Here is a 22,439-nt window from a genome sequence, read left to right on the forward strand (position 1 = left end):
ACTATCTGCAGAGCAAACTGACCCAGAGCACATTGAGACACTGAAAGTGTCACTGAAATCACCAAGCAACATGAGTTGCCCTGTAGGACTCTAAAGACAACAAACAAACAAACAACAGCCCACCACCACCACTAGAAAGATCACTAGGGTTTGGGTTTTTGTTTTTGTTTCTTCTTTTAATACACAAAAGAAGCAGGAAACACCCTCACATGTTGCACAAATAAAAAAAGTTTTGGAATCAGTCTTGCTCTTTCAAGCTGCTCATTAACTATTTGGTATTTGGTACTTACTTTGGTATTTCCTTCTTCTATTTCCATTAGGAAAATAAAATTAAATGCAGCTAAAATTAAATACATCCTGACCTGCATTTTCAGCAGCAGCAATCTCTTTAAGTTGCATGCCAAAGCTACAGCTAAAACCATAGTTTTGCAAAGGTGAGCATCTGAAAAGCAAGTGGAAGGTCAACCTCAGCCCTTAGATATGCATGCACAGTATTCAGCTTCACTTCCACACTTTCTTTAAGTTTGCTTTGTTTAAATAGACAAGATATTTTTCATCAAACCTAAACAGGTATTTTCTGCTGCTCTGACAGAAGCATTGTAATGTTTCACTGAGAATGGGGGGAATGGACACATATTTTAGTTCAGTTGCAGGGAGAAATGTTTGGGGTTTGTTTAATTCAATTTTGCTCTTAGCCTTACTGATTTTTCAAATACTGTATAAATGTTTCACAGACTAATACAAGATGCCTACTATGAGAGATCTGTTATCAGTACATTGCCTATGCACAGAAGACAAAATTCAAAATCACATACAAGTAATGGCTTAGAAGAGCACCAACAACTGAACTAACATTTCAGTACTTTGACTTACTTGCAGAACAATATGGGACCACACCTGACTAAGTTTCAAAATCTCTTCTTGCACTGCAAGCTGTGGCTCTCAGATGCATCACAAGGCAACCACAGTAGGGCAGAATCCCTTCTGTGGGAGAACAGGGCTGGAACATGCTATTTAATGGAAGATTTCTTTGCTGCTCCAAATAAAGCCTCCCTTCAAGTGAAAAAAAAATCAGACCTACCATCATCACTCATCTGTATTGCAGAAGTTACCACAGCTTACACAAAGACAAGAATGAAGTCTGTTCTTTGAATTACCTCATTCAAGAAGCAATAAAAATGTATTAAACTAGCCTCCAAGGTTAAGGACTTCCCAATCACATACAGCGTTACATAGTTTTTGTGGCTAGGGCCAAACTGCTCTAGATTTATAGAATACTTCTCTACAATTTAATTCTCAGAAGCATTAGCATTCTGCTCTTCATCTACTTGAGGGCAAACCTGGATGCTAAGCGAAACAATTTACATATGGGAGAACACTGACACGTAGCGCTCAAAATGCACAGAAAACAGACCAAAAATTTTATCAAACAATAAACCTGTTAGTCATTCCTATCCCAGTTCATTCACTATTTTAAATGGTTGTCTAGGTTTGATTGTATATGAAAGTGGAATTTAAAGATGCACACTGTGTTAAGTGGTGGATCAGTCTCCAAGCCTGCAGTGCAAAAGCTACAACAACAAAAAAAAAAAGATGAAACTCTTGTTGAGCTACTTAAAACTGCGGCATGTTTGACCTATTTCTCTCTATGCAATAGTACAGAACAGATACTTTATAGGGCTAAACAAACCACAAACCATCTTGGATATGTACCGCTAATAACAGCCCTCTCTACAACAGTGAGCCCAAGACCATCCCTACACACAACCATTCCAGTTCCTAAACCGGTGTCCCACAAAGTCTCTGGAAGCATTTCTTGAGAGTAATGAGCCAAATTCAACATATTATCATACTGTATTCTACCAGCAGATCCATATGGCAGCAGCCCAAGGAATTTTGCCAGATTCCTCTTAATCTGCAACAACAGTGTTGGCCTCTAGATCCTGAGCTCTTGCTAGAGCTGATTTTAGAAATTCAAAAAACCCATCGGTAGGAGTATTTAACTAAGCCTATTCCACAATTTTATAACTAAATGTATAGTTGTACATGGAAATGCAGATTAGATTCTACTGCTACAAGAGGATACTGATCTGTTCATTCTGGTCTCAAGCAGAACTAATTAATGAATATCAGTATGTTTGCCAGGAATCACTTTAGGAAAAGACCCAGACATCAGGTCATCTCTGTCTGCTTTGTATCACTGGGGTAATTAAAATTTCTTCTAAAAATCAGTGGGAGGCAAAAGCAAGGACAGAGTGGGATGAAAAAGAGGGGGGAAAAACTGGAGGCTTAGTAATAGAGCTAATGAGGATAAAATTATAAAAACCATTAACAGCTTAAAGCTGTGCCATAATTCTGTTGCAAGACAAACCCCTCATTCACTCTCATAACACCTACTACACAGAAGATGAATCTATTTTCTTTGGATACACAAACAAGAACTGGAGTACCAGAAGTTGTTGTCTAATGCAAAAGGAGACTAGAACATGCAAGGTTACTTTGAATTCTTTGAAATTCAGCTCCGGGTATAGCCTCCTCTACGACAATCATATTTTTAGAGTAAAGTATTTCTCAAGACAAAAAGAAAACCAGTTCAAGATTTTATCTGGGTAATTTCCCTTCAGCAGCTGATTTGCAGTTGGTAAATAAAAGAAACATACACAGACACTTCAACTGATGTTTATTGAACAATATAAAATGCCATCCACCCAGGCCACATATACTCCTCTACCCTCGTACATTTTATGGCTATTGTACTCCTTGTATTTCCATTATAATTGTCTACAGTATATGTCAATCTATTCTATAAATTAGCAGCTAATGGGATACAGCAAGAGAAACATCACCACCATGGCCTTTTCTTGACTTAGCTTCTTTTCAATGTAATGTAGACTCAATTCAGGGTTTGATCCACCAACCTGTAAAAAATATATATATATTTATATTTATATTAGAGACAAAAGTGCTTAAGAAAGAGGAAAACCGTTTTAGTTATTCACAATGTGCTCTTACCTTGATACAGTTCCCATGCATTTTTTCCTCTTACAATAATGAAGACAGTCATTGTGCCATTCTTTTTGCCATTTTCTGCAAACATAAAGTAACATTTTTTATGTTAAGTTATAATTTTACTGCAGATAGAAGCATTTCAGGATATGCAAGGTGAAAATAAGCATCTTAAAATATTGACATAAAAAGGGCAACTCAGCCACTAATATTCTAATTTTTAATCCATAAAATCCAATTCTGTAAGATTTACAGCTCCAGATTTATTTTTTTTTAATTTGAAGGGATTGCAGAAGGTAACAGGAGCTACTAAAATTAAAAGCTCAATCATAACAGCAATTACAAAAGATTAACTTCTGGAAAGACAGAAGTTGTATTTCTAAACAGATTGCATCAATTCTAACAGTTTAATAAAATTTCTAAAATTAAACATTATTGAAAACTTTTTTTTATATATAAAATGTGGTTTCTTTCTTTTTGCATTTAAATTTATTAAAGACTGTATTAGATCAACCTGTTTCTTTCCTGGTTTTAGTCAACATGATCCATTTATTGTTTTCAAACACAATTCAATGAAATATAAAAACATTTGCACTAGAAATTATTGACATCTACATAGAATTTGTGTTCAGTACACATAATGTGAAGCTCATTATTTCTCCACATCATATTAAACATTTTTGAAAATATAAAATTCAATAAAAATTATCAACAACTTAGAATATCTAAGTCACTTACCTTTCTAAGTTACCACTGTGTCCACTTCAATACGGATGTGCCTGCCTTGAAGTAGTTATCCCAACTTTGGAACTTCAGCAGCCGTATGCTATAAAATACGATTTGCTGCACACTGGCTTCTGTGAGACTGCATAGGATGCAAATTTTCTGAAGCTTTGGATTTTGAGGCTTGAATTCCGCTACGTACCACAAACACCTTTTTACAATATTCACTAACATTATATTTGAAAAAAATATAAACTCAGCTTAAGAGTTGAGAGATGCCTGAAGCTAAGCCTCTGGAGGGCCACCACCCAGAAAGCATCCATAATACTCTTGATGTTGCCTGGCGCACTCTATTTAGTTACAGTGCAACAGAGTGTGCAGCTTGAAAACAACCCTAGTAGAAGTCAAAACTAGAAACAGGAAACACCCTTGGTTGAGAGCCAACAGACAACCCACAAAGCTCTAAAATAAATAAATAAACAAACAAATCCAAGACCGCCTTTTCTTCACTGCAAAGACACCATTTGCAGAGACAATCTGCCTAGCAGCCTGACTACCCATAACTGAACGAAACACTGCTTTTAGGGATTTGTGGACACTGAGTCCCAGTATTGTAATCAAATAATGTACTGCCAATTTTAATGCAAAAGGATTAGGTTTAGTGCTCCAGACAAACTATTAGAGTGACGGTAGAACTGAGGGGAATTTCAGACAAACCTGAAGTATATGCAGACTCTAACAGACACTCATTTGGTCTGACTACCTTGAACCCTGTAGTTCACATTGGAGCTTTAATGAAGAAACTAAACATAGCCTGTAAAACATGACATTGCAGTCTGGAGGACAACTGTGGAAGGATGAAAGGAAAAAAAAAAAAAAAAAGAACATACCAAGGTTAGAAACATGTGTCCTTTGATCGCTTGCAAATTATGAGTTTGTTGACTCAGCCTTTCTAAAAGTAGCACTCCTGATACAAAGCCTGCAGCTTCCACTGTATCACATCTCGCTCCCCTTTTAACAATTCACGAGAAGAATGCTCCTGATAGCAGCCCATTCACTGCTGTGAATTGCATTCACAAGCAATCCATTTTATTCATTGGAGGAAATGAGAGAGTTAACAATACACCAGGCTTGAAACACCTACACATTTATCCACCGCACCAGCAGAAACAGCATATTCACCTTCTTTTCTGTGCTCACCTATTGTAACTCACACCAAGGAGAGTATTTTAAAAAAGGTTGTCCTTCCGTATTACAGCTACACATATTAGCTTTGCCTATCTTGTTTAGTTACAGGAAATACTTAAAAGAACAACAACAGAAAAAGCCTTTAAATTGAAAGATTAAATACTCAATCCAATTACCCAGCTTTCTAAAACATAACATAATCTTAGTTACTAAACGAAAAATAATGCAGAATGAGAATATTTGCATGTATTTGCTCTTATGAAAAGCATGAGAAGCCCTGTGAGGTTAAAAGGCAGCATTTACAAATGTAAGCCAACAGCCATTAAAAGCAACAAATATGGCCAAACACACAAACCTGATCTCCCCTCTATTTGTAATGAATAAATACATACACATGCTTACAAATACAAATAAATATATGTGGTAAAATCTGGTTTTCTCCAAATTCTATACACCACAATATGAATAATTATAAAACCCTGTATTTGACACCCTACTATAATGTCATTGTACAAAGCATCAGAATGAAATGTCAAGATCTTCGGAGATGACACTGTTCCAACTGTCCCACACAGCCAGTATTTTCTTCTCTGATAATTTCCCTGTTGCCATTACAAGGATTTATATCATCCTTATGTTGTACAGTGTTTTCTGGTCTTTGTTTTTGTTAAAATCCATTTCTTATCTTACATTATGACTGTAAGGTCTTTGAAGGCAAAGAATATATTCTTTGTTTGTATGTCCAGCATCCACTGCAATGAAGTACTGATGCCTCATTAGTGTAAATAGCATACACACAAAAATACTAGGAATAAACACTTATCAGCTGACTGTCACATCTTGTTTATTCAAAAATTCATTAAATGGACTGAAATACACTAACCCCTTTAGTAGGGCAAAAGCTTACTGGAATTCTGAAGAGTACATACAGAAACACAAGCACATACTGCACGATTACCCAGTGCTCTGTCATTAGCAATGATCAGGCAGCATGCCATTCAGATCGGTTTACCCAATTTAAAGGGGAAAAAAATTGTCAATTCAATGGTTCACTTACCATTGAAAACTGCAGTACAGTATAGTTCTTAGGTCACATATAAGAATTTACTCTTTAAACTCTTCAGGAGTGCAACAACTTTTCCCCTCTCACAATAGCCCTGGAGTTTTCATAATTATTTTTTTGTATCAAAATTTTACTTAAGAGCACCCATTCTAGCATTCTCCATAAGGCTTTCTCCTTTGAATCCCCCCTCCACACATGCAAGCACAGGATCCTGAGTGTCTAGACTGAAGTAAATGTTAGCCAGCTGAATTCCACTCTCTTATCATCACTTCTATTTACTTACTTACAAAGCACTGTCTGTGGAGCAGTGGAAGATGAGGACTGCATCACTCAGAAATTTGGTATGAATTTGAATGAAGTTTCTCCAAATTAACTGGAGGTAACACAGGCCCATCAAGAAGACAGAAGTGTATGTCCGTATTACTTGTAAGGTGCCACATATTTGTAGTGCAACACCTCAGCAGGCTATTTTCAACCCCTGTAAGAATGACTTTTGTTTTGATTTTCTTTTTTAATCTGTTTACTCACAGTGTGTTTTGTGTCTTTTGGAGCAGTCTAATGCATTTGGAGCATACCAATCCAGGTATTGATCCAGACTCTTTAATGTCATCAACTACAGTCACACATACAAATGGAGACTTCATATACAATCTTCTCACAGTATGCACAAACTACATTAAGACTTTGAAATCAGCAGTCTTTTAAAAAAAAAAAAAAAAAAAAAAAAAAAGATTTACAGTCAGTTAAAACATAACATGTGGATTTCATATGGAAGTGCTTTCTACTATCCACAGAGCAGAGAAACAGTTTGAAGAGTTTGCACATGCTATAGTGAAATGAAAGAGCTGCTGTGACTTCCACCAGAAAACATTAAGTTCTTTGTTGTGCTTGCTGCTCTTTCTGGTTTAGACCCAGCCAATTACTAAAGGATGTGCTTTAAGTACAGGAATAGTTTCAATGACACTTCTGATTAGTTATGCTCTTTAAGTTATGCACATACTGAATACCCTCCTTAAGTGAAGCTCATGTTTCCTTGCAAATTCTACTTTACTGGAGATGACTTATAGAATCATAGAATCATAGAATATCCTGAGTTGGAAGGGACCCTTAAGGATCATCAAGTCCAACTCTCGACACCGCACGGGTCTACCCAAAAGTTCAGACCATGTGCCTAAGTTCACAGTCCAATCTCTTCTTAAATTCAGACAGGCTCGGTGCAGTGACCACTTCCCTGGGGAGCCTGTTCCAGTGTGCAACCACCCTCTCTGTGAAGAACCCCCTCCTGACGTCCAGCCTAAATTTCCCCTGCCTCAGCTTAACCCCGTTCCCGCGGGTCCTGTCACTAGTGTTAATGGAGAAAAGGTCTCCTGCCTCTTGACAACCCCTTACGAGGAAGTTGTAGACTGCGATGAGGTCTCCCCTCAGCCTCCTCTTCTCCAGGCTGAACAGGCCCAGTGACCTCAGCCGTTCCTCGTACGTCTTCCCCTCAAGGCCTTTCACCATCTTCGTAGCCCTCCTCTGGACACTTTCCAACAGTTTCATGTCCTTTTTATACTGTGGTGCCCAGAACTGCACACAGTACTCGAGGTGAGGCCGCACCAGCGCAGAGTAGAGCGGGACAATCACCTCCCTTGACCTACTAGCGATGCCGTTCTTGATGCACCCCAGGATACGATTGGCCCTCCTGGCTGCCAGGGCACACTGCTGGCTCATATTCAACTTGCTGTCTACCACGACCCCCAGATCCCTCTCTTCTAGGCTGCTCTCCAGCGTCTCATCGCCCAGTCTGTACATGCAGCCAGGGTTTCCCCGTCCCAGGTGCAGGACCCGGCACTTGCTCTTATTGAACTTCATGCGGTTGGTGATCGCCCAGCTCTCCAACCTGTCCAGATCCCTCTGCAAGGCCTTTACGCCCTCATTTGAGTCCACAACTCCTCCAAGTTTGGTGTCATCAGCAAACTTGCTCAAAATACCCTCTATTCCTACATCCAGATCATTTATAAAAATATTGAAAAGTACCGGTCCTAAAATGGAGCCTTGAGGGACCCCACTGGTGACCGCCCGCCAGCCTGACGCAGCTCCATTTACCATAACCCTTTGGGCCCTGCCTGTTAGCCAATTGCTCACCCATCGTATGATGTTTTTATTTAGCTGTATGGTGGACATTTTGTCCAGTAGGATCCTATGGGAAACCGTGTCAAAAGCCTTGCTGAAGTCCAAAAAAATCACATCAGCTGGTTTCCCTTGGTCCACCATACGGGTGATCTTATCATAAAAGGAAATCAGGTTAGTTAGGCAGGACCTACCCTTCACAAACCCATGCTGGCTGGGACCAATGACTGCTTTGTCCCCCAGGTGCGCCTCAATGAGTCCGAGAACCAACTTCTCCATGATTTTACCAGGCACTGACGTGAGACTGACAGGCCTGTAATTGCTAGGGTCTTCTTTCTGACCCTTCTTGAAAATTGGCACAACATTTGCCAGCTTCCAGTCTACAGGGACCTCTCCTGTATTTTTTTTCCCTAAGTCAAACATTTGTTGATTTGAAAAACATTCAGCTTGAGTAGGTTTTCAAATTTCTGCACCACAGCAAACCACCACAATTACAATGCATTGCTTCTTCGTCTCCCTTTCCAGCCAAAGACAAAGCAACACAAAAGATGAAACAAGTCTCCTCTAGTATTTCTCTTATGTCCCTTTACCAGCACTTCAAAAGATCTGCTGTGTTGTCAAAAATAGTCTTAGTTCAGAGGCTGGCAGTGCCACTATGCCCCTAAAGGCTCTAAAGCACTTACTTGCTGAGAATTGCTTTAAACATGCACATGGCCACACCTCAGTGCTACTTTATGCTTTAAAATGAACATCTGACTTCACCTGTTTCTATTTGTCCCATCGCATGAACACTGCAGGTATTATACACTGTGATATGTTTTAAGACTAAGGATTTTCCAGGTGTTACTACACGAAGTTGATGTTGGCTTAAGAGCTCAGTATTATTATTTTTTTCTCTTTCCTTTAGTTTAATAAAAAATATAAATGGGCCTACTTTTTTTTAAAAAAAGTGCTTCATAGAAAAATGCTTGTCATATAACTGTTTCAAACAAAACATATAGCTAAAACAAATATGTATTTTGTCTAATATATGTAAAATTTTTGCCCCTTTTAAGTAGACAAATACAGAAAACAAGTGAAAACAGAATCTACCCTTTGTACTGGAGACATTGAATTTTTCAGAATTAACATCGTCTGAGCTAACCTTACCTATAAGTTGCCAACTTTTTTTTTTAAAAAAAAGGTATGTTTTGCCATGCCCAGTGCCTTTCACAATACTCTGGCTTCCCAGATTCTTTCCGTCTAGCCCCTCTCTTTTCTCTTCTAATTTACTTCCACTGTAATTTTAATCTTCTTTCTGTTTTTGCAGTCTTGCTATTTGTACTCACTATTCTTCCTTCCCCCATATGCTGGTTTACATATTCTAGTCCCACTGAAATTTTTATCCCAACCTCCTCACTCATCTTCTTTCATTTCAGAGCCTTCTTTTTTTATCCTGTGTTGTTGGTTTTTTTCCTCTTCAAACAATGTTCAGGCAATTAAGAAACCAAAATGGCTCATATTACCACTGAGGCATCTCTCAATGGCAAATAAATAACCCCTTTGAATTGTGGCATTTGTTCCAATGGGATACCAAAACATTATCACGAACAGCAAGAACACGTGCATGCTATTCAGGAATTCTTGGAGCGTACTGCCATTCTTCCTCCATGCAAGTCACAAAACAAGACTAGAAGAGCTGAGATGACCAAGATATCTAGTCTGTTAAACCCTGGGGAAGAAAAACTAATTTACACCTCTGAAATTCATTTAGGAGAAGAGAGGAAGAGAAAGCAAAATCTGGGTTTTGGTCCAAACTGACTATCGTTATTCATTGCAGGATTACTTAAAGGCCAAGCATTGCACAAACACAGCTGTAGCCATCCCCCGAGTTCATCATCTCAGAAAGTGAATACTAAGGGAAGGTTTAGCTTCAAAGCAAAATGAACATGATCACTAGATACCAACATGAATTTATCGATGCCTTTTTAGTGAAGGGAAGGACATGGGTCACAGAAACCAAAGGAGACCAGACAGATATGGCAAGGGAGAAGGAACAAGACAGCCGTGTATGAAATGACACTGACATTAAGGGCCTGAAAAACAAAGACGAACAAGAGTGCACGCAGCCACTCAGCAAAAACATCACAATTCGAAGTGAAACTACAGTCCATTGAATATTAAAGCTGAATATGTTCCTACTTTGCCTGGCATATCTGGCTGGCCTTTCCCTACAGCCATAGTGCAGTAGCAAGCAAGATAGTTCACAGGTCTTATTTTTCTCTAGACTGGCCTCTCTTCCACTACTGGTGGTTCTGAGAAAAGATCTCAGATTGGGTCTAGATTTTTTGCTTTTTTCTTTCAGTAGAGATCTGCTTCTACAACTCATCTTCTGCTTGGAGACTGAGAAATACTCTTACTAGAAGAGACTTATCCATAACTGTCAAGAATAAGATCTGAACAATTGTTTCCTTACTGCTCTTCTGTCCTCCATCTAGTCTCAATGATTGCATGGTCCTAGTGCCAGTTAAGTAACACAGCAGGCTGCATAGTCTAGTAGCCAGCATTCAAGTCTCAGCTTTGGTTTGATTTTGCCTAACATCCCCTCCTCAACCTACCATAATTGGTTCAGATCCATGGTTTGGAAGCATGTATGCAGCTTTCAAACAAAGTAAAAATGTGACATTGGTTTCTGGCTAGTATGAAATAAATGTACTTCTCAATAAAGTATATAAAATAAAAAAAGCAGCTTATGCGTTAAGATATTTTTATCTCAGGGCAAGTCCCCATCTCCAGGTTTCCATATATAAATTGAATAGAAATTCTCTAATCACTCAGCAGAGTGATGATAGTGGAATGACTACACCAGGATTTCAAAGCTAGTAACAGTTAGCTACGGATCCTCCCAAAACTGAATCGTCGATCTCCTTCAGTAAAGCTGTCCACAGAGCAAGACAAAATGAACGTTGATGGAATTTAAAAATGTTTGAGGAATCGTAACCATTTTAACCACTTGGCTTAACAAGTTACTGTATTTAAACTGGAATTACAATAGCTATTTCTTCTACAGTCTGGAATTTTGTTAACCTTTTCATTTGCTACAGGGGGAAAGAGATGCCTCTCTGCAGTCTGTCAGGGCTGTAAATTACAAAGGGATGAAGTGTTGCTTCAGGTTTCTGTCAGCGTGCCTCCATCTTGACTCCACCACACTTCTGTAATTCCAGACTTACCATATATTAGCAGAAGCAACTAAAAGTTAGCAGAGGCAGAGTAGTTGTTGATGAGATATTTGAAAGCTTTTAACCTACAGCTGCTGACTTCTCCTAGGACTTCACTAGGGCTATGAATAAAATAATTAATAATCATAATAATAATCATAAACCCAACTCATGCAAGACTCTTAGAAAGTCTGAAATGCAGAGAATTCAGAATAATTTAAAATGAACATTAGATTGACAAGAAGCCTATCTGCCCTTAACAGTAGATCCTTGGTCTGCCCTAGAAGAAGAAGGCTCACTTATAAAAGCAACATATTCAAATTGACCAAACATTTTTGTCATGCCTTAAAACACGCCTCTCTTTTGTCTTTGCTATAAATACACAGAGGTCACACTTTGGGCTTCCTTCCCTCTTGGAAGCAGCTCTAGTGTGGGACAGAAGTTGCTGTAGGCAGACCGCTGATGGCAAGTTCGCTGTTAGAAATAACAGTGAAAAGATAGAAATCCCTTTAAAAAAATTATAGCCTTCCAGTTCTAAAGAAGGCATAAAAACAAGGAATTATGGAAAATGATGCGGTATCTTTTTTATGTATTTTCCATTCCCTGCTTCTCCACATTTTCAGAGGAGCAAGAAAGGTGAGTACAACCAATGTTTCAAATGTGAAATTGATGTCCAGTTTCTAAGGGCATGTGAACGAGCAGGCAAAACAATAAGCTGGTGCTAATATGTGGTGATCTAGTGATTTTAATAGGCAGAACTAAACCCAGCCTCCATATGCCATTACAAACACCTTGGCTCTGCTCACTCTCTATTCACTTTTTCTTAATTTGTGTGGTCACTATAATAGCTACAAAATCATGGCCTTACTGCACTGTTTACCTTCACTTATAAGGTAAAAAATGGCTTTACACATCTTGGAATATTTATTTCTTAGGACTTGAGCCACATCTGCTGCACAATAATTTCCCAGTGGAACAATACTGTATCTGCTCAAGGTGTATGTGGGGGCAGCATCACACCCTAAGTCAACTAAGCCAACAAAACACGCCATGTAGATAAAGCTATGCCAAAAGAAGTTTTGCCTAGCCTGTGTTATTCAGGGAGGTGGCAAAATTGCATTTAAGAAAAACTTGTGACAGACGTTATTTAAAGTAGATAAGACTCAACTTAGATAGCCAATTTCAACACTGTTAACCTTTAAAAGAAATAACTATTTCACTGCTCACAGTGCTTAAGAAGTAAGAGGGGAAAAAGCACATGCTGAAATTTTTCCAAAGCACTTTTTTTTTTTTTTTCTTTTTTGAAAATAAGAGTAAGGTGGATACTGCCCATCCTCCCAGCACAAGCAGCGCATCTCAAACACCCAGTTCCAAAAGTCAACTTAGTCACAAGGGACTCCCAAAGAAAAACCCAAGCAAAGGGACACCGGTAAAAGATTTATTTATCTATTACAAATTCCAGGGCTCAGACTGTGTGCAGTGCAAGCAGATATTCTGGACAGTTATCTTGTATGGGTATGGTGCCTTAGTAACCAGCAGCTGCCACAACAACAGCAACTTCCATTTTCAGTATTACCTCAAACGCAAAGGCTTAAAATAACACACATTCAGCTGAAAATGAATGAAATGTTAATACCTGGCTCTCTCATAATGCTTTTTAAAACCCACAAAATTCAGAGTACAGTAAAATCTTTTTTTTTTTTTCTTCTTATTTTTTTTTAAACCATGTAAACTCTGAGAAAAAATACGACAGAACAATTAATACAGTGAAACCTTAGAGTACTTAAAGAGCTAAAACTGGGCCTGGGCTTTTTCTTTTCCCGTTTTGTATCACTTCTGCTCACAAAAAAGGCATATACAATTATCATAACGAAAATCTGTTTCCATACTATACACACAGAAGCACAGCTACCACCAGGAAATATGCATCCTGAAATGTCAGTTCACCTATGAACCAGGATATTTATTGAGTATAAATAGGCAAAAGTGTACAGCATACAGAGGATATTCTTTAGAGCTAAGTTGTAATGTCACATTTAACCCCATGCTACCCATTAAGCCTACCCCATGCTACCCATTAAGCAGAACATTTGAAACAATACTCAAGAAACATGGAGATGCTTCAAAACTTACCTTTTCATGGTTTTCTATAAGGATTTCAACAACTATGTTCTGAAACTTCAGGTCCATGATGGCTGCTACAGTTTCTTCCTGTGGCCTCATTAAGGTTGGTCCAAATACTACCCCTAAATTTGCTACCGTCATTAGATTCCTCTTGGCATGCTTTGAAACACTATTTGAAAAGAATTGAAGGAAAAAACAGGAAATAGGTTATGAAAATTTTCCATTACTGTTGGAAACTGCAGTCTACTTTACAAATGAAAACATTACATTTCCTTAATCCATGTTTTAGAAGTTCTTTTTATGCAAAGTTTCTTCAAATAAAGTCATACTGAACTGTGGAAAACAGAAAATCCATTCTTCCACTGTCAATTTAAAAACAAAAGCTGTCTCTTTCTGAACTTAAATATATAAAATGCACTTAGCCTTGGACCCAGGCAAGTGTGAAACCAACTTAAATTTGCTAACAGATCTCCACTATTCACTTTGCCAGAATTTGTGAAAAGAAAGTATAATGTTCACCTTCTCACTTCAATCAAACCCTCAACTGCTGGCAAGACTGCTAAAGTAAATACTTATATGGCTTCATTAACAGATTAGATTTCTGCCTTTACCTCCAAAATATACACAGCATGAGTCAAACGCCTTGTCTGCTTTTGCACATTTGCTGCTTTGTATTGTGTATGACAGCATCAAGATGGGCTTAAGCTCCAGGCACGGTAACCAGGCTATTTGTAGTAAAACAAAGGTAAGGACAAGGGTTCTGACAAGGCAGGAAAGCAGGTAACAGCACTTACTTTGCTAAATGTTTCACCAAAATGTCCAGCATCTCTTTGTTCTTTTCTGGGAGCTTATGGACCAAGAAGTGAACAGCATTAACTCGAGATTCAGGACTTCCACTTTCTACGGGACATAGAAACAAATAAGCATCTCATTAAAGAAAATAATAATCCACAGAAACATAAAGCTTCTTCCAACTCTGCACAGAAACATACTGCATATACTTCGCTTGAATGACTACGTCTCCAAACAGCAAAAGTGAACACATGCTTTGTTTTCACAAATAGTCTTGTTCCAGAATTATTATTTTATTTACTTATTTTGTGAACCAATCTTTCAATCCACCTGCAAAAGTATGCCTTTGTTCCTCTATATGTAAAAATTGTCAGATTCTAGTTCTTGTTTTGCTGCCTCAGACTCATCTGCTTTCAAATATACTGTGAAGTGAGAAGTGTTGTTTCTGGGTGCCACCTTCTCTTTGCAAAAACCTGAAGTGCAATTGTGCTACTTCACACATTACCATTAACTGATTGTCCTCGCCACTAGAATTTAATTTTGTTGGTACTATGCAGCTAATAATACTGCATCTATGCTACCTTGCATTAGAGACTGCATAAAACAACACTTGCTGAAGATTAATCTGCTCAGAAAGACAAAAACTAATGATCCCTGAAGACAAAGAAGAATAATGATGCAAAAAAAAAAAAAAAATCCTGAGTGAGATTACTATGATAAAGGGTCCCGAATAACAATGCCATCCCACTCTAGTACAGCACAGAGAGTAACAATAAGCAAGGGCCTTTTTATGTTTTTGTGTTGAATTCAATAACTTTGCCCCCATATGTTTCACTATCACACAAATTCTTGAAAACAAGAATTTGTAAAAGGTGGAAATAAACCACATTCCTACCTGTCAAGGTTATATTAAACCACAAAACTACATAGTGGCTTACACTGAGAAGAGTGGAATCATTTTTCTTGTATATAACATACTTAGTACAAGGTAAATAAACAGAAAAAAATAGAATCTACCATGAATGCAAGGTTTTGACACTGGGACTGCTCATCAGGTCCCATTTTACTCCAAGGCAACTTTGATTGTTAAGTGTATTTCATAAAATACCCACCTTATTTCTTTCAGTGCATATTCCTACAGATTATTTTTTATTATTGTTATTATTCTTTGCACATTGCTACGCATTTTAGGGTCACTTTTTTTTATTCTTTTGCAGTGAACACCTCTGCATAAATTGCAAGATAAAAAAGTTACCAAAACACAAAATGTTTAGCTCCTTGTCAGCTAATCAAAATTAGGACAGTCATAAAAACTTTAGGCTTCTTTAAAACAAGAATACTTCACAAATATGTGAAAACACAAGCCCTAATTAGAGGATGGCTAAGCAACTTAATCTAATTACTATCTACTGTGATCTGTATCACAGTAAAAGAAAATTGGAAGGAGAATTTTTTGTTTTGATCTTAATATATATATATATAATATAAAATAGTTTCAGAGAAAAGGATATTCCTTACTATTCCTGGCATTGTTTTTTTTTTTTTATAGCCAACATAGGAAACAACAGTGCATACCTATTTTTAAGTATGCCGTAACTCAGATCTGCAATGTTGATTAAATTTTCCTCCCCGTTACATAGAATCAGCCTCTCAAAATTGTTTACTACTTATGAACACTGTACTATTTAAAACATGTAATTCTAATAATTTCTTTTACAAAGGAGACTATAAAATAGAGAAGGGAAAATGCTGTGAGAAACTGATGGCAAAACTTCACTGATCAAAAAAATTATTTTAACATTTTAACAAGTGGGCAGACTCACCATCTAGGTAATAAAATCTTGAATTTTGTTTAAGCACTTGGCTTCTGAAACGTGTTTTGGCAATGAATTTCATGGGCTAATTCTCATTATGAATTAAGGGCCACAAGCGAATATATTCTGCAGTCCTGAAAAGTCATTACAGCAAACCGAAAAAGATAAAGCAATTGTCTCAAAGTTTATATTAATTTTGCTTTCCACAGTTTGCCAGAAGTGCTACAGGCTGGAAAGAAAATCAGCTAAATATCTGTTTGATACTTTGCCAAAGGTTTCTTATACTCTTTCTGTCCTCTTCCAAAAAATTCCATGTACATTAGATACCATACAGCTGAACTACAAATGCTGTTCTGCCTTTTCCAAGTCTGTGTTTGAACTGCCATCGTGTAATCTGGCCTGTTCGTTCCTTTCTTCAACTAATATATGAGGGGAACATTTGAGGCAGCCTGGATACAGACTAACAAGGCACTGAAAACAAGGGTCAGGCAATTATACCTTCAGGATTTAAATGAGCCCAAGTTGACATATTTTCTTTTACTAAGCTTCTACTCTATAAATGGAAGAAAAAACATCTCGGTCCAAGTAGAATTTTATCATTATACAATTAATGTAATAAGAATGAAATGTTTAGAATGTATAACCAAAAGCTTTGGCATAGAAGTGAAAATCATGCTATGCTATGTCTGTCACAAACTTGTCCTTCAATAGTCACATCACTTGTGACACGTACTAAAACTGAACACAGGTTAAAACTTCTGTACTCTTAAAACTTTTATTATTTTTATTCCTTTATTTTTACTGGGTCGAAGAATTTTTCTGAAACTGTATTTACTGCATGCTCCTAAGGCCACAACTATAAGAAAATATTTCTATTTGAATTACTGTCAAATATTTACTGGCAGGAATGATGAATTCTCCATGCAACTCATACGTCATCAGTGGCTCTGGAAGGCTTCTGTAAAACAAGGATGACATAATAAGTTTATCCATATTCCTTTCCATCTGTATTTATTCTAAGTAGGATTTTTTTTTTTAAACATTTAGTAGCATAGTCCTTGTATGGGAGGAAAGCGTTGTTATGGTAGCCCTTGATTTTAATGACTTTCAGTACAAATGGAAAACTAGGAAATCAGGAAAAACTGAGGAAAATAAGACTAAATACATCCACTCATACTCCATGAACTGAAGCGATGCCTCCAATCTATCATAAGCACCTTTCCAAATTACAACACTGAGACCATTTTACAGCTGAATATTGTAACATGCATACTATGTAATTCAACCTACCTAAGGGTTTTTAAAATACAGAGGCAAAGCCAATGCCTTGTTGTAAAGAAAAAAAGGACATACAGTTAAGTTGCTGAACAGCAACCATCCACAAATCAAACTTCTAAAGCATTTCAAATGGAAAAATTGAAAACCTTAGTCATCAGTGAAAAAGGTACCAAATAACGCAAACCAGAGTTAAAACATCAGAGTTAAAACCTTTGTTTATTAAGCTGACTCCATGACTGATGCTCACAGAATACCAGAATAAGCACCGAGATGGGAAATACTGTAAGCAGGAAATATTTAATCTAGTGCACACTATTTTTATTCTTTCTTACATTACCAATGACTTTTATCTTCAAAAAAATTTCTTCAGCATTCTTTGATATGGTTTAAATAATAGTAAGAGATTAAAAATACTGTATTTGCGATATGCTATAAGAGATACAGGAAAGTTCTATGTTCTTAGGCAATTAAGTAAAATATCTCGATCAAGAATCAGCCAAGTCATTTAAACATCTAAGATTCCTACTTTTCACACTCAGAATATTATTACTATTTCACTAGAATATCAGGAACACCAGTCAGAAGAAAAAGAGGAAGACATTAAAAAAATTCATAACCTTTCCCCTTTTCATTCTACCACGTTAAAACACAAAAAGGCAGAAAACTCCTGTAATAATCTCAGCTGACAGTAATGACTCTTAGCAAGTTTACCAACAGTTCAGATCTCCAAACCATCAGAGAAGTGCTTATGTATCTAACACAAAATTGTTTTGGGGCTTGTCTCACATGAACACAAGTATTAGTTTTGCTAAATTATTTTGCTTACCCCAAGAAAAATAACAAACATGACATTTGCACAAAATACACCTCTGTTCATACAAGGAAACATAACATAATCTCTGTTATTTGCTTTTCTTAACACATCGCATGTGAGAATTAAAATACAAAATTCACCATCTCAAAAAAAATAAATGAGAGAGAGGCTTACCGCAGATACTGCTTCATAGCACTAGTAATTGTCTTCACTTCCCAATCTACAGAGTTTTCCAGATCAACTTCGTTGCAGGTTTTTGCATCTACAAAATAATCAGGAAGTGAAGAGGGGCATGAAAAAGGTGATTCTAAATCAGCATGCCCTATATGAACTGGAACACATTAGATTTGATTATGCATTTGCTCACATGAATGTGGCAGCAGTATGTCCATTTTACTATTAATTAATACTAACGAGACTTAATATCCAAACCTCTTTATAAATTCTACTAATGTATTTTATTATAGAAAGCACTTTACTGATTATTTTTTCTTTAATGAAGGATTAAAAATCACTTTCATGTGAAATGATCTCTATAGCAATTGCTATTTTCACACCTTTAATTAAACTGGAAGATGTACACAAACACAAAAAGATGTACATAAACAGTTTAGAAAAAAGACCTAGTAAGGATAACTTATCGTTTTCATTATTTAAAACACAAATACACTGAGAAATCTTTTCTAATCTTTTTCATAGTTTTCCGTATAAACAGTTATTTTGGGCTGCTGACAAAAATAGCCAACTGCAATGTGACTGCCTTTACCGTGTGAAAACCTTTAAAAGGTGCTCCAAAAGTAGAAAAAGGGCTGTTCTCTACTAGTAAGTTTTCTCTACAAGATGGCTTTAATGTCTCCCTTACTTGATCAGTTTTAGCCAAGGGGAAAAATATTTTCTTGCTTGACAATTTGTTCATTTTCTCAAAGCTCCTCCCATCTTTTATCCAGCTACTTGGTAAAGTCTCATAACATGAAATGCCGTATGCCTGAATGATCAATCAGCTGAAGAGTTTTTGACAAAACATTGGAAATAGGACAGCACAATGAAATGTTTTGCAACTAAAAAAAAGTTATGTCTCAAAACAAGAAGCAATAGCTATTTGACAGTCGAGAAGATCACATGTATGTGGCCAAATTAGCTCAATGTATTTTGTACCTTCAAGTACTTGAGCTTTATTATTATTTTATGTTCCTGTCAGTCGCAACAGTAAACTGAAACAACAGTGAGTGACACAGATTACATGTTGAACCATTCATACAACTCAGAATTCATTTGTTATTTTGCTTGTCAGACAAACAACAGACACATTTAAAAAATCAAATTAGGATCCCTGATTAAAGGTACAGTCCTTTTACTGGGACTAAATAATACTGTTCCAAAGGCTGTGCCAAGCAATTATTTCTGTAACTGAATATTCTCCCTCATTATATCAATTATTTAAATCCCATTTTAAAATACAAGTCAGGTTACATTTTCAACCAAAATTGTTAGTAGTCAACCACCACCCAAAACCCTCAAGCCTGTTTCAGGAAAACATTTATATTTTTCTTCTTTTTAGCATGCTAGTTTCTTCTGCTTTCAAATCTCTTTTTGGAGAAGAAAACCTTTCTGTAAAGTTCATTAAACATTTTTTTTTTTATTAAACCACTATGTGATATCCAGTGATTTTAAATAACTGGATATTCAAGTATTCAGTTAATAATCATCAGCTCTCCAATAGTCATTAGTTCTTCTTTACAGTCAAGGGACATACTCAGTTATATAGAACTTTGTGGTGATGAATTTGAGGACTAAAAAACCTGAACATCTCAATTTCAAAACAAGGCTCTTCAAAAAATGTATGGTATTGATGAAATATTTCATACCTCTTTGGGGAAAAAAAGAAAAAAAGAAAATTAAATTTAGCCCTGCTACCAACTAGTGTGACTGTAAAAATGCCCTTTTTGAAGGCCCATTAAAGACTTTTTTTTCCACTTTTAGTTTGACAGTTGCCATACACAGCTCCTTGCCCCACCACTCCATACACATTTATACCCATGCAAACATACACAAATTTACTCATACATACAAAACAATATATATTTGACTGTTCCTATTTTTCCCTCCTCAAACATCTCAGACTAGTATACGAACTGGAACTTCAACCAAGATTTCAAAATCAACTCCATTAGTTTTCATGCTATTTGTTCACATCACAGCCACTGTGCATTGAATGGCAATTTTACACCTACAAAAATAACTATGCACATTTATGGAACAGTTTTTGACAGATCAACTCTAAATTTCATGCAAATCTTTCTGACAATAAGGGAGCTCAGTTTATAAAACCAGTCCACTTCACTAAACTAGGTTAGAATTAGACTCTCTACTTTCATAGGCAGTATGCCCACTGTAGGAGTGTATGCAGACTGTATATAAAATAAAAAGGAATTCAGTTTTGAAAGCTGCCTGTTTTGAAAAGGCAGAGGTATGACAATGTTTTCCACTACAAAATGTAATGTCTGGCATTTTTCACGACAGGCAGCATCAGAAATCAAAACTGAACTTGTCAGTAGAAACGTGAAGTCCTTAGCAGTCTCTTCACCTTGAGCAAGGGTCTATATGAAAGCTGACTTTGTACTACGAACTCATAGTTGTATGAAATATACGTAGGCAGTTTGTATGAAATGAACCACATCAGAGCTAGTATTCAGATCACAGATGAGACAGGAATTGGAATTGGTCCCTAACACCTTTGAAGAACTGAGCTTTCTAATGGCTCACAACACACTGAACTGCTTATAACAAAGAGCCCCAGAACACTGGAAGCCATAACTACGTATATCCCTATTTACAGAGTGAGGCATCAAATTAATGTAACATTTACCTGGAAACATGCTGAATGCCTTATTCATCAAATGCCTTTATCACTCAAATTTAGACAAGGTTACTGCTGCAAAATAGACCACCACAGCACAGTCCTGGTTACAAGCAACTTCAAGGACTAAGTTAATTGCACAAGTAAGTTGTGGTGTTTTGTTGTTATTGTTTGTGTTGTGTTTTGTTTTGTTTGTTTGTTTGTTTAAGCAGAATTGTATATTTAATTGTTGAATGTTATTTTACAGAGGACTTAATTACATTCTTTTTTTATATATTAAATACGTAAATCTGTGCATTCACAGTATTAGAAAATCAGGCCTGCATATATATATTTGTTCTTATACTCTCTTGACTCTCAATTCACTTTCCCAAATTTTATAGAAAATATTCTAAGAAAGAGATAGAACCTATATGCTGTTAATGTCCTTGGTTACCATTTGGAAGACTTTTTTGCAGTTAGGGCCTTTCAGACAGTGAACCTCACGGTCAATGACAGGTAGCTTAAAATACTTTGAAATATTATCAAACATTTTAAAATACAGAAAGTTAATATGAGGTTTTATGATTCTGAAAGGAACTTTCATATAAAAGGGTATCTAAGAGTATACCCAGAGACAAAGGATTAAAGATTAATCAGTCATTTTAAATTCTCTGTACCACTGTATATCAAAAAGAAACCCTCTTTATTCTTCTCTAAGGACAGACAGATAAAGAGCACAGATAGAATCACTTTCAACAAATCACCTGAAAAAGAGCACCTGCTTGCACCCTAACTTTTTTCTGTTCGGTATTTGGCTCGTCTTGTTACCACTGTATTCCTCCTACTTCACATAACTATATGAATTTTTGGAATGATAAAAAATATATATTTCTAATTAAAATAAATAAATAAATAAAGGCAGGTGATGGAATCCCTAGTAAACTCTTCCAGCTGCTACTGAACCACTGGCAACATGAATCCATTTAATTTCGTTCTGACTAATGGCACAGAGGAAAATTTACCTGCTAGATCTGCATGCCCAAAGTAAGCCAGTAAGTGTAAAAGTGAAAAACATCTTAGGATATCAAATGCATCTTATCAAGATCCTCTGAGTGACAGCTAATCAGTCTTTCCATGGTCAATGGCTAAAAATGGTTAGTGTTTATCGAGGCTAATTCCAACACAGATAAACAACCATGAGGATCTGCTATATATCATTTTTATTAATCCCAGTTTGTATTAAAAAAAAAAAAAAAAAAATCTTTTGCTACAATACTTTAAAGATACAGGCAGGTTTATGTGCACTAATGGAGAACTTCAGAGTGCTGTTAATATTGATTAAAGTAAGATACCAGAAATTAATATTTAGCAAGGTCATTATGACAGATTGATATGACATACAGGCCCTCAAGCCTGATGTCTTGTCATTTCTGAAAAGACAGCCTGTTTGGGGGGAAGAAAAAAAAAAGGGAAGGAAAAGAAAAAGTCT

The 22,439-nt window shown here is 36.6% G+C and overlaps 1 protein-coding gene across 1 annotated transcript in view; it reads right to left on the reverse strand.

Annotated features, from left to right (window-relative positions):
• The window catches only part of ARHGAP10 (Rho GTPase activating protein 10), a 149,795-nt gene that overhangs the window by 46,725 nt on the left and 80,631 nt on the right, over window positions 1–22,439 (reverse strand). Inside the window, exons 15-18 of the mRNA XM_082759449.1 lie at window positions 18,286–18,373; window positions 16,919–16,977; window positions 14,208–14,313; window positions 13,423–13,582 (exon numbers count right to left, since the gene is read on the reverse strand). Coding sequence (XP_082615575.1) covers window positions 13,423–13,582; window positions 14,208–14,313; window positions 16,919–16,977; window positions 18,286–18,373 — 413 coding nt within the window. The remainder of the gene's footprint in view (window positions 1–13,422; window positions 13,583–14,207; window positions 14,314–16,918; window positions 16,978–18,285; window positions 18,374–22,439) is intronic.

This window comes from Aythya marila, assembly GCF_965140915.1.
Source record: "Aythya marila genome assembly, chromosome: 4".
NCBI lineage: Eukaryota > Metazoa > Chordata > Aves > Anseriformes > Anatidae > Aythya > Aythya marila.